Genomic DNA, 13,429 nt, shown 5'->3' with positions numbered 1-13,429 from the left:
CATCTCTCTTAAATACTTGTGAGAGAGTAAACACCTACTAATGATTTTCAAACTACTCTCTATCTAACAGCGCCACCGATAAGAATTCTTCCGATAAGATAAAAACGCGTTCATCCAATTGCTAATATTTCAACCGAATTTATTCCAGCAGTTCGCAAAGAAACTCCATTGCACACACTCTAAGCTCAGTGCGAGTCGGTTGAACGTGGTATTTAGTGCAACAATTTCAAAATAGGTAACTGTAATCCATATAAAACGAGCCACAAAAACGAAGGCGACGACGACAACATGTCTGATGAGACTGATTTTGATCTTTTCTCCGGCAAGAAATCTAAAGCCAAACATGACAAGGCCGACGCCGCTAAAGTGACTGCTCAAACACGTGACGTCACCTCACCAACGAGTCAAATAATCCAATCGCGACCCACTGACGAAGAATTCTATAGAAATACGAATCCTTATGTGGGCGTCGCGGTCGTATTCAACCATAAATATGTGAAGGGTCAGAAAGATCGTGTGGGCACGGAGAAGGATCGCGACACGATCGCTGAGACGCTGTCATTGTACGGGTTCGACGTACGTGTCTTTAATGACTTGACGTTCGAGAAAGTGGACGCGCAGCTAAAGGCTAGTAAGTATGGACAAAGGAAATTAGTTGGTTTTAAGAAACTCGGAAATAAAGGAAAATCTGTAATGGTGGTAATAAAAAGTAATTAATGTTTGTGGCTGTAATTCACCGCTTGCCAATACGGTATAAAAATGTTTGTGGGGGCACTTATCACATCGTAAATATATAAATATTTTTTTTAAAGATAAGAAGGCACATATGAGTAATTTTACATACTCACCTGCCTCAGTAAAACCAAAACCATATTTCTTTGTATGCGGATTTTTGTGCAGTGAGAAAAAATCGGGTTCTTTTGCAATTTTCTTATCAAATTAGCGAAATTAATAGATATCTTATCTGGAACAAAGGTGTCCAAACTGTTTTCGAACTTAAATATTAACATTTCGGGACAATTTTTGATGATTTTTCGTGAAATTCACATTATTGAACTTAAAAATATTTAACAGTAAAACACATGGAACTTCTAACGCTCTTCTTCTTCCCTCACTCATTGTAGCCATGCCGATGGTGGAAAATATGCCATCGTTGCATTTTTCGAGCTTAACAGTCAAATGTTTTAACGTGTGTGTTAATCTCTAAGTCTAAGTTAATCGTTCTCTTAGCTCAATTTGATGTTTCTGACATTTTTCTCATATTCTCAAGGTTTGAGCATTTTTATTAGTTTTGAATCAAACCATCTGGCCATTGGGTTTCGAGTGTCCACAATATAGACAGGTGCAGCTGAAGCAACTCCAGTTTCATGACTCCTTCTTACGATTCAGTATAATTGAGAATAAGACTCTATATTTAGGCTTCAGTGTCCGTTTTATGTTGTTTTACATAACTTGTGGGTCCCATTATCCGACCTTCTCCATTCGCAACATTAACCTGCCTCAATTGAGATACAAAGCTTAGCTTTTGTCAACAAAAATAATATCTTTTGAGTACCTAAACCAAAATTTAATTGCAATTTCCAGTCGCCAAAGAAGATCACAGCGAAAATGATTGCTTTGTGCTGGTCGTAATGTCTCACGGTGCCGAAGGACGAATATTTGCCAGTGATATGAGCTATCCCGTGGAGCGTCTTTGGCAGCCATTTTTAGGCGACAATTGCAAAAGCTTAATCAATAAGCCCAAAATCTTCTTTCTACAGGTAAACTACAACAAAAAACTTTATTTATTAGTGTTAATAATTTTCTAATCCAAATATTTGCAGGCTTGCCGCGGCGAACGATTGGACAAACCGGTTGTCTTTAGCGAATTCTCTGTGATGACACGACAAATTGGCGGACCCAGTCAGGCCGAGGAAATCCCTCCTGTGATAACCTATGCCATACCGAATACCGCAGATATGCTAGTGATGTATTCGACCTTCGAGAGTAAGTCGCTCACACTATGATCTCCTTTAGACAAACATTTATGTATGTATGTATATGTGTATAACTTTTATAGAGTACTACTCATTCCGCAATGTGGAAAATGGCTCGTGGTTCATTCAAAGTCTGTGCGATGTTTTCATTGCGGCTGCTAGAAAACCGGAAGCCTACGACAAGGGCTCCGATCTGTTGCGACTGCTGACCGCTGTCAATCGCAAGGTGGCCTACGAGTATCAGTCCTTGGCCAAAGTAGATGTGTTAAACCAGATGAAGGAGATGCCGAACTTCCTCTCGACGCTCACCAAAACCTTCTACCTCAGAGTAAAGAGTCATCCCGGCAAATGAGTCATCGAAATGGTACAACACACACCCTGCTTGGCACACAATTTGGTGAAATTCGCGCACTTGTGTATATATTTATGACAACAAAATTCTATTTAACTAGAAAAACAAATCGCTTCTTTATCATATCTTTCCATTCACATTTCAGTATGTATGTATGTATGTATTCGCATACACAGACATATAAGTACATAATTTGTAAATTGTTATTGCTGTTGTATTCAATCGCTAATCGCCTTGCTTGTCTTATCAGCAAAAAAGCACCAAAAACAAAAAATAAAAGAGCAAATTGGAGTGTTTAGGCTTTAACGATCGCAAAAACATATTAAAAGACATTTTGTGTTTGCTAAAGATAATGAAAGAAATAACGGTAACATGTAGTTGTTGCTATTTAAATTTAATTTATTAGAATATTATATCATTTTTACTAACATTTTTATTGCCATTGTTTCTATTGCACAACGAAAATATATTGTCATTGAACAGTTATTATTGCTACAATCGATTTTTTACTATTTTCATAGATTGACTAATTCAGCATAAGATGAGATTATTTAATTATCGGAAGTCGTTACAAATAAAGACCACCTAAAAGTCGGTCAAATATCAAGGTGATGTTTATCGCTTTCTTTGCTTACCGTGTTGTGGTGCAACATGAACCCGTTTTACAGCGTCAAACTGTCGATAAGAAACACCACTTGGCTAATGTGAGGCTTCTACTTGAAACAATTACTCGTAAATTTTGGATTTTGTGGACGGAAAATGCTAAAATTTTTCATCAAGCTAACGTATGACGACAAATTATTATATTTTCGACTCACTTTTTGCCTAAAGACAAGACGGGAGTGATATCTCAACCACCATATTCGGTAATTCTCGTTCCCTGTCACTTTTTCTGCTTTTAAAACTGAGAGCTTGTTTTCGAGGAACGATACCTGAAGCCATTAAAGGTCAGTCGCAGAAATTACTGAAGGCCAACCCAACTGAGGGTTAAAGCAGTCTAGGGAAAATTTGCATAAAGCGTGGAAAGAATCTTATTTGGAAAACAATTTTGGATATTTGGATTAAAATACCTGAAGATGATGTGTGCTTTTGTGATATTATTTGAAAAGCAATTTTTCGACAAGAATTTTCTGATCATTGATGAGTTCAACGTAGAGTTTTGAGCCGAAATCAACGCGATGAAGACAGGGAATATCGAATCACACTACTTTTTGAATAGTCATGCGAACGGATTTGATATTCTAACGTTTTTAGACTAGACCCACCATAAACATAAGTCAAGGAGAGTCAAGATTTATAAATGCGCCAATTCCAATGTCATCCAAGCGTGCGAATATTTGGCCGGTAATATACTTTGCCTACACTTCATATGGAAAGAATTTTGAATTTGAATTTGAACCGCTGGGCTTCGGCAGATCCCAAAATGCTGAGGGCAGCGATCATGCAACTCTCCCTTATCAGCTTCCGTCAATATATTCGAGTGTCTTAGTCGTTGATGAACTACGTGATGACGACCTCTGACAGTCTTATTATCCTTTTAAGTGTTGCGAGTGATTGGCGTTTCGGACGTCATGCTGTTTGCAGCATATATCGTGGCTTGCTTGTGGCCTGTGTCACTTTGGGAGCCGCTGTATGGTGGAAAACAGCCACGACAGTCTTGAGGTCCCAAAAACTCCTCCCAATTCAGCGTTGTATGATGCTTGCCTATTCACCTGTATGTCGGACCGTCTCAACGGATGCTATGAAAGTTCTGTTAGGTGCACCACCTCTTGACGTGATTGTACAGCGTGCTGTTGCATTCAGGTTATTGCGGCGGAATGACTGGATTTCCGATGATGATGTGGAGAGAGAGGGATATCTACGGAGCAACAGGCTTCTAGATGATAGGGTCAGTTGTAGGTGGCAAGACCGTTAGGACAACAGCCTTTACGGCCATGTGACTTTTGAGTTCATTCGGGACGTTAGGTTTGATGAGGATAACCCAGATTTCATATTTTGTCCGAGGGTGGCTTTTCTGCTTACGGGATATAGGCCTCTGAATGCATTTTTGCATCAGAGACAATTATCTGATAGGTCGGGTTGCATTTGTAACTGCACTGTGGACGAGTGCCGGACCCACAGCGCGGCAGTGGTTTTAGATCGGCCTCGAATCTGGCCAAGGTGAAAAAGTTGTCTTTTTCACCCAATCATACCTGCAAAAAGCAGTATTGTTGTGATGTACATAAGTGTTCTAAGCACCGTAAGGTTAGGCCGTCGACGGCGGGTACTCACGTAAAAAACACAACACATGTTCCACACCAAACGGCGGTATTTGCTGACCACGATATTGTTAACTTAATGTACGTAGTTGGTTTGAGGTGAACAAAAAATGTACTAAAAACTCAAGCCGCTACTAAATGTCAAAGTCAAGGTTTAGACACCGACATAGAAAAATTAAAACAGACGAACAGACTACTTCTACAAACGGTTTTAGCACTGACTACAACAATCACCGGACCGAAGGTCCCCGCAGAGCCAATCCCCACCGGGCAATCCGTTGACCGATAAAACAACGGTAAATTGTGAGTCATTTTCACATTGCAATTCCACTACTAGTTCAATGAAGCGCATTGAGTTATTAAATAATACTGCAATAAAGCACGCAACGGCATAACACCGCCTATATTCCACATATATACAAGCACACAACTACATACTTTACATTAAGTCCAACAGCGCCACAGGACTTTGCTTCGCTTCAGTTTTGCCTCAACACTCAACGCTCAATAAACACCAGCCGCTGAAGCTTACCGTTTTTGTTGTTGTCGTGAATCGTTCCACTACGCCTTGCAATGTCCAATTGGACTCAACGCCGTCGTCGCCTCTGCAGCGTCGCGTTCTTCTTCAGTCTACGCGCCGTGCTGCTCACCGCTCAAGTGATGCTCCTGGCGCCGCTTCTTCGTTCCAAACGGCGCGGCGCATATCGAACGCACGCCGTTTTGACTTGCTTCGCGCTGCTCGTGCTGCTGCTCTTGTGTGGCGCCACGCCATTCCTGCTGCGCATCATCGCCTCAACGTATGAGCGGGTGAGCGTGCAATTTGACGCCATTTTCCTTCTAATCGCCATGACCTCTCAAGTCAGCGACATCAGCATTGTCCTAATCTCTATGCTGTCGCAGATCCGCCAGCGCCGCCACTTATGTGACTTCCTGAATCAGTTGCAGGACACCGTGCAACGCGTACGCGCCATACATGGACGAAACTTCATAACCGCGCGGGTTCTGCTATTGTTGTGGCTGCAGCTGGGACTAACGTTGTACGATATGTTGACGCAGCTCGTCTTTCTCGCCAAATTGTCTTTCAAAATCGCGCCGTGGCAGATTGTGGTCAACCTGTTGTCGTTGTACCTGCAGCAGTGCCGTGCCACGCTGCAGTTGGTGATTATGTGCTGCGTTTTGTTGCTCATCGCTTGCTATACTCAATTGGCGGAGTGCTTGGAGCGTTTCTCAGAGGACTCAAGTGCCGAGCTGACAAATTATGAGGATTTGGTTTGGCTGCAGAAGGTTTTGTACAAGCTCACCCTCCAGCTAAAAGACGTTTTTCAGTTTCCGCTCTTTCTGCTTGTTGTCGGCGAATTCATTAGCGTATTGGCCAATTTGTATGCGCAGCTTCACTATTACGTCACAACGAAAGCTTGGTGGTTCGCCTTTGTCTTCTATTGCGCTAAGATAAGCGTTGAGCTGTACCTGCTCATACACGTCGTCTACTTTTGTTGCGTGTTGCATGAGAAAGTCACTAACCTCTTCCTCGACCGCGATATGGACTTCGAGGAGCCGGTAAGTGTACGATGTCTAAAGTGCAAATTACTATGTTTCAGTGCTAAGAACTCTCTTTCAGCATTGCCGCTTCGAATTAACCCACACAGATGTACTATGGCCGCAACCGATTAGGTTCTACATCCTCGGCATGTTTGAGCTGAACAATGAGTTTTGGCTGTTCTTGGTTTCTTATTCCGTGAATTTCATAGTCATCATTTTGCAGTTTGGCTTCTTCACCTAGAAAAGCGTTTTGTGGCACGTAAACAGAGGGGTTGTTCGCAAGTTATATATTTTCGATGAGCTTTCTATAATGCGTAAAGGTCGAGTCAGCTGTGGTCAAAGTAGTTACTTGTTTGCTATATAATTAATAATATCTGCACTTGCGACTTTTAAAATACATAATATTGAGTCTACATTATGACCAAAAAGCGCCCGGAAATTGTAATTAAAATCTTCTAGTAAATGATATTTTGCTAAGTTGGTAGGACTATCCTTAATTACTATCCAAATAAGAGCGCGATCTGTGAACCAGTTTGTTTAAAGCAGCTGCTTAAGTCGCTACACCTCAGTAGTGCGTTGCGTTTTTTACAATGGGTAAAAATACGAACAAATAATTTGTCTAAAATTTTGTATTTCCAACCAAAATTCGTGTGCGGAACCGTTGCGAACGTTGCAAAAGGCTTACGGTGATTCAGTTTTATCAAAACCACAAGCTTGCGAGTGGTACAAAGCCTTGAAAGACGGTCGAGAGATCGTTGAAGATACATATGCCTCGTTCTGGACGATCTTGAACATCTTCAACTGAAAATCGTCAGGCAGCTGTTAGAGAGATGGAAAGAGAGCTCGACATCTCTCGCGAGTCCGTTCGAATGACCACTAAGGGTATTTCGGATATGAAACACGTTCTTGCTCGACTTGTCCCGATAAAGCAGATTTTTTTTTAAAGAGAACCGTAAACAGGTGAAATTTGGGTGAAATCGGGCGAGCAAGTCTCGAAATATGTGTTATCCCCAAAAAGTGCCCAGTGCCACGCCCTTAGTTTAATTTTGACCCCGGCTCCTTTAAAGCCCTGTCATACCATCTCGAAGGTTTAATTTAATATCTCTGTCGTATTTATTTATTAATTTATAGCGCTTTTAGTAGATTTTAACAATACCGTTATATGTGGGTGAGCGCTTATCATCCGATTTCATATATTTTCACATTTTCGGTAGAAGTTCTTATAAGATTTGTACCCAGCTTGGTTGTTGTAGCTTTAGTGGTTTAGGAGATATGTACATTAAACTTGTTAGAGGGCGGGGCCACGCCCAAATCAATCTTTTTCCCCCAAAGATGCCCCTTACTACTTCGATGCGCTGTGCCAAGTTAGAGTCTTATATCTTAATTTAGTGCTTAGTTATGATACTTTATACGTTTTTGGTTAATAGCGTTTTGTGGGCGTGGCAGTGGTCCGATTACGCCCATTTACGAACTCGATCTTTTTTTGCCGAGGAACGCGCATAGCAAATTTCAGCAAGATAACTCAAATTTTACTCAAGTTACAGCTTGCATGCACAGACGGACGGACAGACAGACACGCGGTTGTCAACTCGTCTCCTCATACTGATCATTTATATACATATGTATGTATACAAGTATAACGCTATATCTATCTCGATTACTTTCAGGTGATGCATACAAACGTTAGGTGAAGAAAACTATTATGCTCTGTAGCAACATGTTGCAAGTAAAAAGAAATTAAGACTTTCCTAAAAAAAATGTAATTCCGTTGTTTGCCGTCTTACCAAAACCCCCCTGACATAAACTTCAAAGATAGGTGTCGCTGTACACCACATTCTATGCTACTACAGTGCCTCTCAAACCCGAAAATTTCCAGATTTGGTAGCACCGGAAAACGGATGTACGCAAACACTGCTCGTTCATGATGTTTGTTTAGTTTCTTACATTCAATATTTCCAAACTTTGAAATATGTATTAGGGAAATGTGTACTTGTCTCATAAATGTGTTATAGGGGAACTTTATAGTTTTGGTCGAAGAAATAAAGCATGGTTCTAAATATGTTTTTTTTACTATATATTTTATTTGCAATTTATTTGAAGACAGTCGGCAAATTTTATAAATATAAGCATCATAACAGGATTGATTTGGCTGCATTGAGACTAATCAGTATATTCTGCAATAACATAATTTGCTAAAAAATATTCTTAAAACTACTTAAAATCCGTCTGGAGGGTTCAAAATGTGAGTTCTTTTAAAGCGTCTAATATCCATATTGTTGTCCAGTAGATTTATTGCCAGTAAGTTTTTATGATTAGAAAATTAGAACTATCAAGGTAACTTCAAGAAGCTTTGCTGATTTCGTCTTTAACCAAAGGATACCAAGGAGCACTTACAATGCTTCTCAAAGTCTTAGATTGATATCTTCAGTGGATTTCAATGTTGGAGGTACTCGCCGTCGTACTCCATTACTGCATTGCACACGTCCATACTGGTTTAAGGATTGACTTGTAGAGACGAGCTTTATTTTCAAGTCTAAGTTGTGATCGCGAGCCCAAAAGCCAGTAAATTTTTCTTGTTTTAAATTTGAGCTGCTTCAATTTCTCTTTTATGTGTGTCTTCCAAGGTGAGTCTTCTGTCCAAATAAAAACTTAGGTATTTGACAGTTTCACTTTCAGGTATTGTAGAGCCATTTAATGATACAGAAGGACATTTTTTGGTTCTTAATGTAAACGTTATTTGAACGGACTTCTGTGTATTTACTGCTATATTCCAATTCCCTAGCCATTTTTCGACAATATTAAGTTGTTCCCGTAAATGATGTGAGGTTTCATTATGGTTAAAACTTGTGGCAATAAATGCCGTATCAGCATAAGTTGCTACTTTGATGATCGTTAGGTCAGCTGTAAATATTTTATATAACACGGGACCCAAGGCACTCCCTTGCGGAACTCCAGCATCAATCGAATACAACTCAAAAAATGCACCTTTTTCTTCGACTTAAATTTTACGTTCCTTTAAAAATTACTTCATTGCACAAGTCCAACAGAGGCTTACTGAGTTGGCGTTATCAACTAATTGAAGTCCATCGTTTGAAAATATCTAAGAATTTGTTATTCAGAGAATCTAGCAACGTTTTAATATCTACTTGGGCTAAGGTTTTTAGTGTCCTGAACTATTTTCTTAATTGATTTCAATCTCAGCAAAGTAGCTCAATAATTTCTTGACGCTTGCGACAAGAATCATATATGTAGGTATACATGTATGCCTTATGCTTATCAATTCAATATTTCGGCTTAGAAAAAGAAAAAGCAACAGCTCCCGCAGTAAGCGGATGAAAGTGGCTCTCCTTACCGTTAGAAATCAGCCGTTTATGGTGCGCTTGTATACAGGTTAAGTACAGCTTGTCACATTTATGTTTACTGACCGCAAATCGCAGCCACAATCTTGTGGTTTGCAACCAACTGTCTGTGTCCAGCTCACCACTCACCACATGCTTAGAAACTGCCAGTAGTCGCAGCCTTCAGGCGACCAAAAGCTTGAACTTGGCAAACGGGCCAACACGCAGTACGCGGCTGTCCAAATATTGTTGCCTTTATTTAGAAAATGTTAGAACCAGCCTGGCTGGACAGTGCAATGAGCATTTGGAACTTACTACGTAGTTGTATTTCTGGTGTCTCTGCTTGTGAAAAATAAAAAAAAGAATCAGTTTTTTTATTAAACATTTTCCGCAGACGCCTGAGCCGCATCAAAGCGCCTGCAGCAACAGCAGCTTTGGCTCGACGGGCGTTCCAAGTTGCAGCTGGATCACCTCTTTCGCCACGGTTGACCGCATTTTCCTGCAGATTTTCCTGTTTGGCTGCAAACAAAAATTGCGACTGAAAAGGAAAATGCGTGTTTTGCACGCCATCGGAAAATATTCATTCGAGCAAATAAATAAATCGGCTAAACTAGTGTGAGTTTGTGTTATGTAAAGTGTGACGGAAGTTAATAATGCTTGCATTTCAGCATCTATGTAAGTATGTATAGTATATAAAGCAAAATGTTGAATGCGCTCAATTGAAATCGTTGTCATACCAATAATATTCAACGTCGACAATGCTAAAAGACTCTTTGTTCGTCTTTATTAGTACGATAACCGTCTAACCGATTTTGTCTGCGTGCTGAGCGGTGCACCGGTTTTTCTGTGTCTCCTTGCCGAGCGAAAATTTGGAGCACCAAGTGAATGAAGTTTATGATAGGAAAACATTCCTGTTTTCCTCATATACTCGTACTACTGCATCGCATAATAAGCATATGATTTTACAAAAACGCAATGGGGTTCTTAAAAGAACACGTATCTGAACAACAACCGGAAAGTTTAACGTGAGCACCTGCTGACGACAGCCTTACTACACGGTACTCAAAAGTACAACGGATCAAATCAATGCGTTGATCAGCGCCCTAAAAATGCCAGGCATTTTCAGTACCAATTGGCAGTGTGGAATGGATACACTAACCACCTGGGTGAACACGTATCTGAACAGTCGGATATTCTCACGCACTTTGACTTCATACCGGATCACTTGGATCATGGAGTCGCCAAACCGAACTCTGGCAGCTTCTTCTCTGCCCATATACCGACGAGGTAGTTGTGGGTAGAAAGAAGCCATTGGAGGAGCGAGGCACTGAGCTTCTTTACGTATGGATCAAAGCATGGTGGAAAGTAGGCGGAGGGGCTTACTGTCAGCGGCTCTCTATCAACTCCAGCTTCATACTTCCTGACTATTGCAGAGTCTTCCAGGTTGAGCTTGCAGCCATTAAGGTAGCAGCAGATCTATCGCTCTGGAGTGCAACTTCCTTCAGAGCAGTGACTATTCACTCTGTGTACTACTAGTCTTGAAGTCATTAAAAGTGCATCCAGGGTGGGTCAAGGAGTGCCTAACCTCGCTATCAATAACATCGAGTCTCTTTGATATACGACTGGTTTGGGTGCCAGGCCCTAACGGCATTGCAAGAAATTGCATAGCTGATGAGCTAATGTGCTGGCAAGGAAAGACACCTTAGAACCGTTATCGGTAATACGGAAGCGGGTCGGTGTCCCATATTCTCTTGTGTTCTACTTCTAGATAGATGGGCAAGCGCTGTCGTAACAGCCTTTTGGCCCAAGATCGATCGCAAGAAATCTAGTGTTTGCCCCCAGTAAAGCTGGCCTCCCTCTTGTGTGGCTTTAAACAAGCCATTGCACCTTGGCGTTCACACAGTAAGGCAGGGAATCCTACCCGACGCGATGTGCAGAAGCTGAATGTAGGAATATGAGGTGGAAACAGCTCCTTCTTTTTGACTGTCCCACATTTTGCAATGTGTTTGGTAGGATTTTCAGGCAATCATTTACTATGACCTGTAATGTCAAATATAGGACCGTCTAAAGGAAGAATTTGCCTAGAAACAGCCATCTTAGGCCAATAGAATAATATTGTGTTCCGTCGGGACCACTCCAGGCCTTACACATTGATTGCTATTACCTGAAGCTCCGGCAGCTTGATTGGAAATTTCCTATGCATCCATGTTATAGTCTTCAACTCAAAAATACTGAACCTAACGACAACTTCAATCGTCTCATTCATTATAATTGACACATTTTTTCCATTTTCCCCTCAAATCGCTTGGCTACTTCTGACTCATAGGGCCCTCACTTCATAGCAAACGTTTTCCCTGCACGGCAACTGCGTACACGTACATATATATGTATGCCTGTTTGTATCATATGTATCACAGCCATAACATTGAACACAAGCATATAATTATGCTAATACTAATCAATATCATAGCCGCTGCTGATGTGTGAGCTGCGCTCTATGCACCGTTATGCAGCGGTGATGCACCCCACCACGAAATCACTTGCAGCTTGGATGTTCCATTGTCTGGCTGCGCAAGCGCCCAGCAGGTGTGAGCCGGCACAAGCATTTACGCTTAACACCTCGACGTGCGCAGCTCCGTTTGCTTTCCATTCTTTTGTCTCGACAGCCATGTGTGCTGCGTGTGCCCCTCTCCCCGCGCCCATTGCAGTTGCATTGCATTGCAGAGTTCTTTCTCTTTGCTTTGTGCTTTCGGCGCTGCGCCTTTCTTTCTGCGGCACTCACCAGTTCGACAGTCGCCTTAACGATTCCATTATTCTTCTGCTTTGTTCTTCATTATTGCCACACAAAAGCGGCAACTTTGTTACGAATGTTGCTGGAAAGTAAGCAGCGGCAACTGACCAGTCGTTAGCGGTCGGTGGTGGTGCAACAGGTTGCATGCCGTTCACCCAGTCGGTATACGGACTTCTTGGGTCTGCGGCGTGGTCAGCCGCAATGGGACGCGGTTGGCAGTCGGTTATGCGCTTCATTCTTTTCTCACACACACAGGCGCGCGTGTGAATGTATGTGAGTGTTTATGCCGTCGCTGTTGGCGCGCTTGTCTTGTCGGCTGTAATGTTACAGTTAAGCGCTCCGCTGGCGCAGCGTGCGCAAGCGCGGATTAGCGTGTCGTAAATTCGTTTTATGCTAATGCCTTTTCTTTATTGTTATTATTATTATGAAATTGAACTATTTTAAAAGTTATGAAAAGCAGTTACTCACTTGCGCTTGTCCGCGTTCGATTGTGTCGCGCGCTTGCTATTGTTGTGCGGCCAGCGCTTGCGCACTTACCAGCAATCAATGGATTTTTGTTGGTGGTTTTCTATGGCGCAGTGATAGCGAAAACGAATTCAGCCATGGGTTGCACACGAAAACATTTATTTATTTATTTTTGTTTTTTTCTTCACTTTTATTTGATCACTTGATCAATGACAAACCAAAACAATTCGCAGCGCTCGAGTGAATGGCTGGCTTATGATATGCCTTATTATGATATTCACCAGTTTTTGTCATCATTTTTTTATGTGTCGAGATGATAATGCGCATAATGAGCAGGGAAATATTTAAATATCTTAGGTTTGTCGTGAATTGTTGATATATAAATACATACATACATCTACAGTTACCGAACGTACATGACTTTATGCAAATGAAAGTTTTCGTTTAACTTTTGAGACCCGCAAATTTGTTGCATGACAGATTTCAGCGGCAAGTTGCAGTGTTAAAGTGCATTGACCCACTTTCCCATGTTGCATTAATATTTTATTTTATTTCTTAATATTTTACGCTAACCGAATAAAAATCAAAAACAAAATAAAAGTCGGAGCTCAAGAACAACTGGACCCATTTTGTTGAATCCTATTTGTCTCCGCACCGAAGAGCAGCACACTTATTAAAATAACGACAAAATTTAGTTAAAAAGTCTTGAG

At 41.3% G+C, this 13,429-nt stretch overlaps 2 protein-coding genes across 2 annotated transcripts in view; both read left to right on the top strand.

Moving 5' to 3' along the window:
- The window catches only part of LOC126768027 (caspase-3-like), a 29,490-nt gene extending 26,675 nt beyond the window's left edge, over positions 1-2,815 (top strand). Inside the window, exons 2-5 of the mRNA XM_050485888.1 lie at positions 71-631; positions 1,585-1,760; positions 1,824-1,986; positions 2,060-2,815. Coding sequence (XP_050341845.1) covers positions 289-631; positions 1,585-1,760; positions 1,824-1,986; positions 2,060-2,328 — 951 coding nt within the window. The 5' untranslated portion in view covers positions 71-288 and the 3' untranslated portion in view covers positions 2,329-2,815. The remainder of the gene's footprint in view (positions 1-70; positions 632-1,584; positions 1,761-1,823; positions 1,987-2,059) is intronic.
- Positions 2,816-4,916: 2,101 nt separating this feature from the next.
- On the top strand, positions 4,917-6,488 carry LOC126768025 (putative gustatory receptor 89a). The gene is made up of 2 exons (XM_050485886.1): positions 4,917-6,143; positions 6,205-6,488. The coding sequence occupies exons 1-2, from the start codon at positions 5,160-5,162 to the stop codon at positions 6,364-6,366; spliced, it is 1,146 nt and encodes a 381-aa protein (XP_050341843.1). The 5' UTR covers positions 4,917-5,159; the 3' UTR covers positions 6,367-6,488.
- The last annotated feature ends 6,941 nt before the right edge of the window (positions 6,489-13,429 follow it).

The sequence above is a fragment of the Bactrocera neohumeralis genome, chromosome 2, assembly GCF_024586455.1.
Source record: "Bactrocera neohumeralis isolate Rockhampton chromosome 2, APGP_CSIRO_Bneo_wtdbg2-racon-allhic-juicebox.fasta_v2, whole genome shotgun sequence".
Taxonomy (NCBI): domain Eukaryota; kingdom Metazoa; phylum Arthropoda; class Insecta; order Diptera; family Tephritidae; genus Bactrocera; species Bactrocera neohumeralis.
This window is presented reverse-complemented; position numbering and strand designations above follow the sequence as displayed.

Bases quoted from the DNA above. Each gene is read 5' to 3' on its own strand.
- LOC126768025 (XM_050485886.1), top strand. From the start codon at position 5,160: ATGTCCAATTGGACTCAACGCCGTCGTCGCCTCTGCAGCGTCGCGTTC. The intron at 6,144-6,204 runs GTAAGTGTACGA...ACTCTCTTTCAG, and splicing joins ATATGGACTTCGAGGAGCCG to CATTGCCGCTTCGAATTAAC.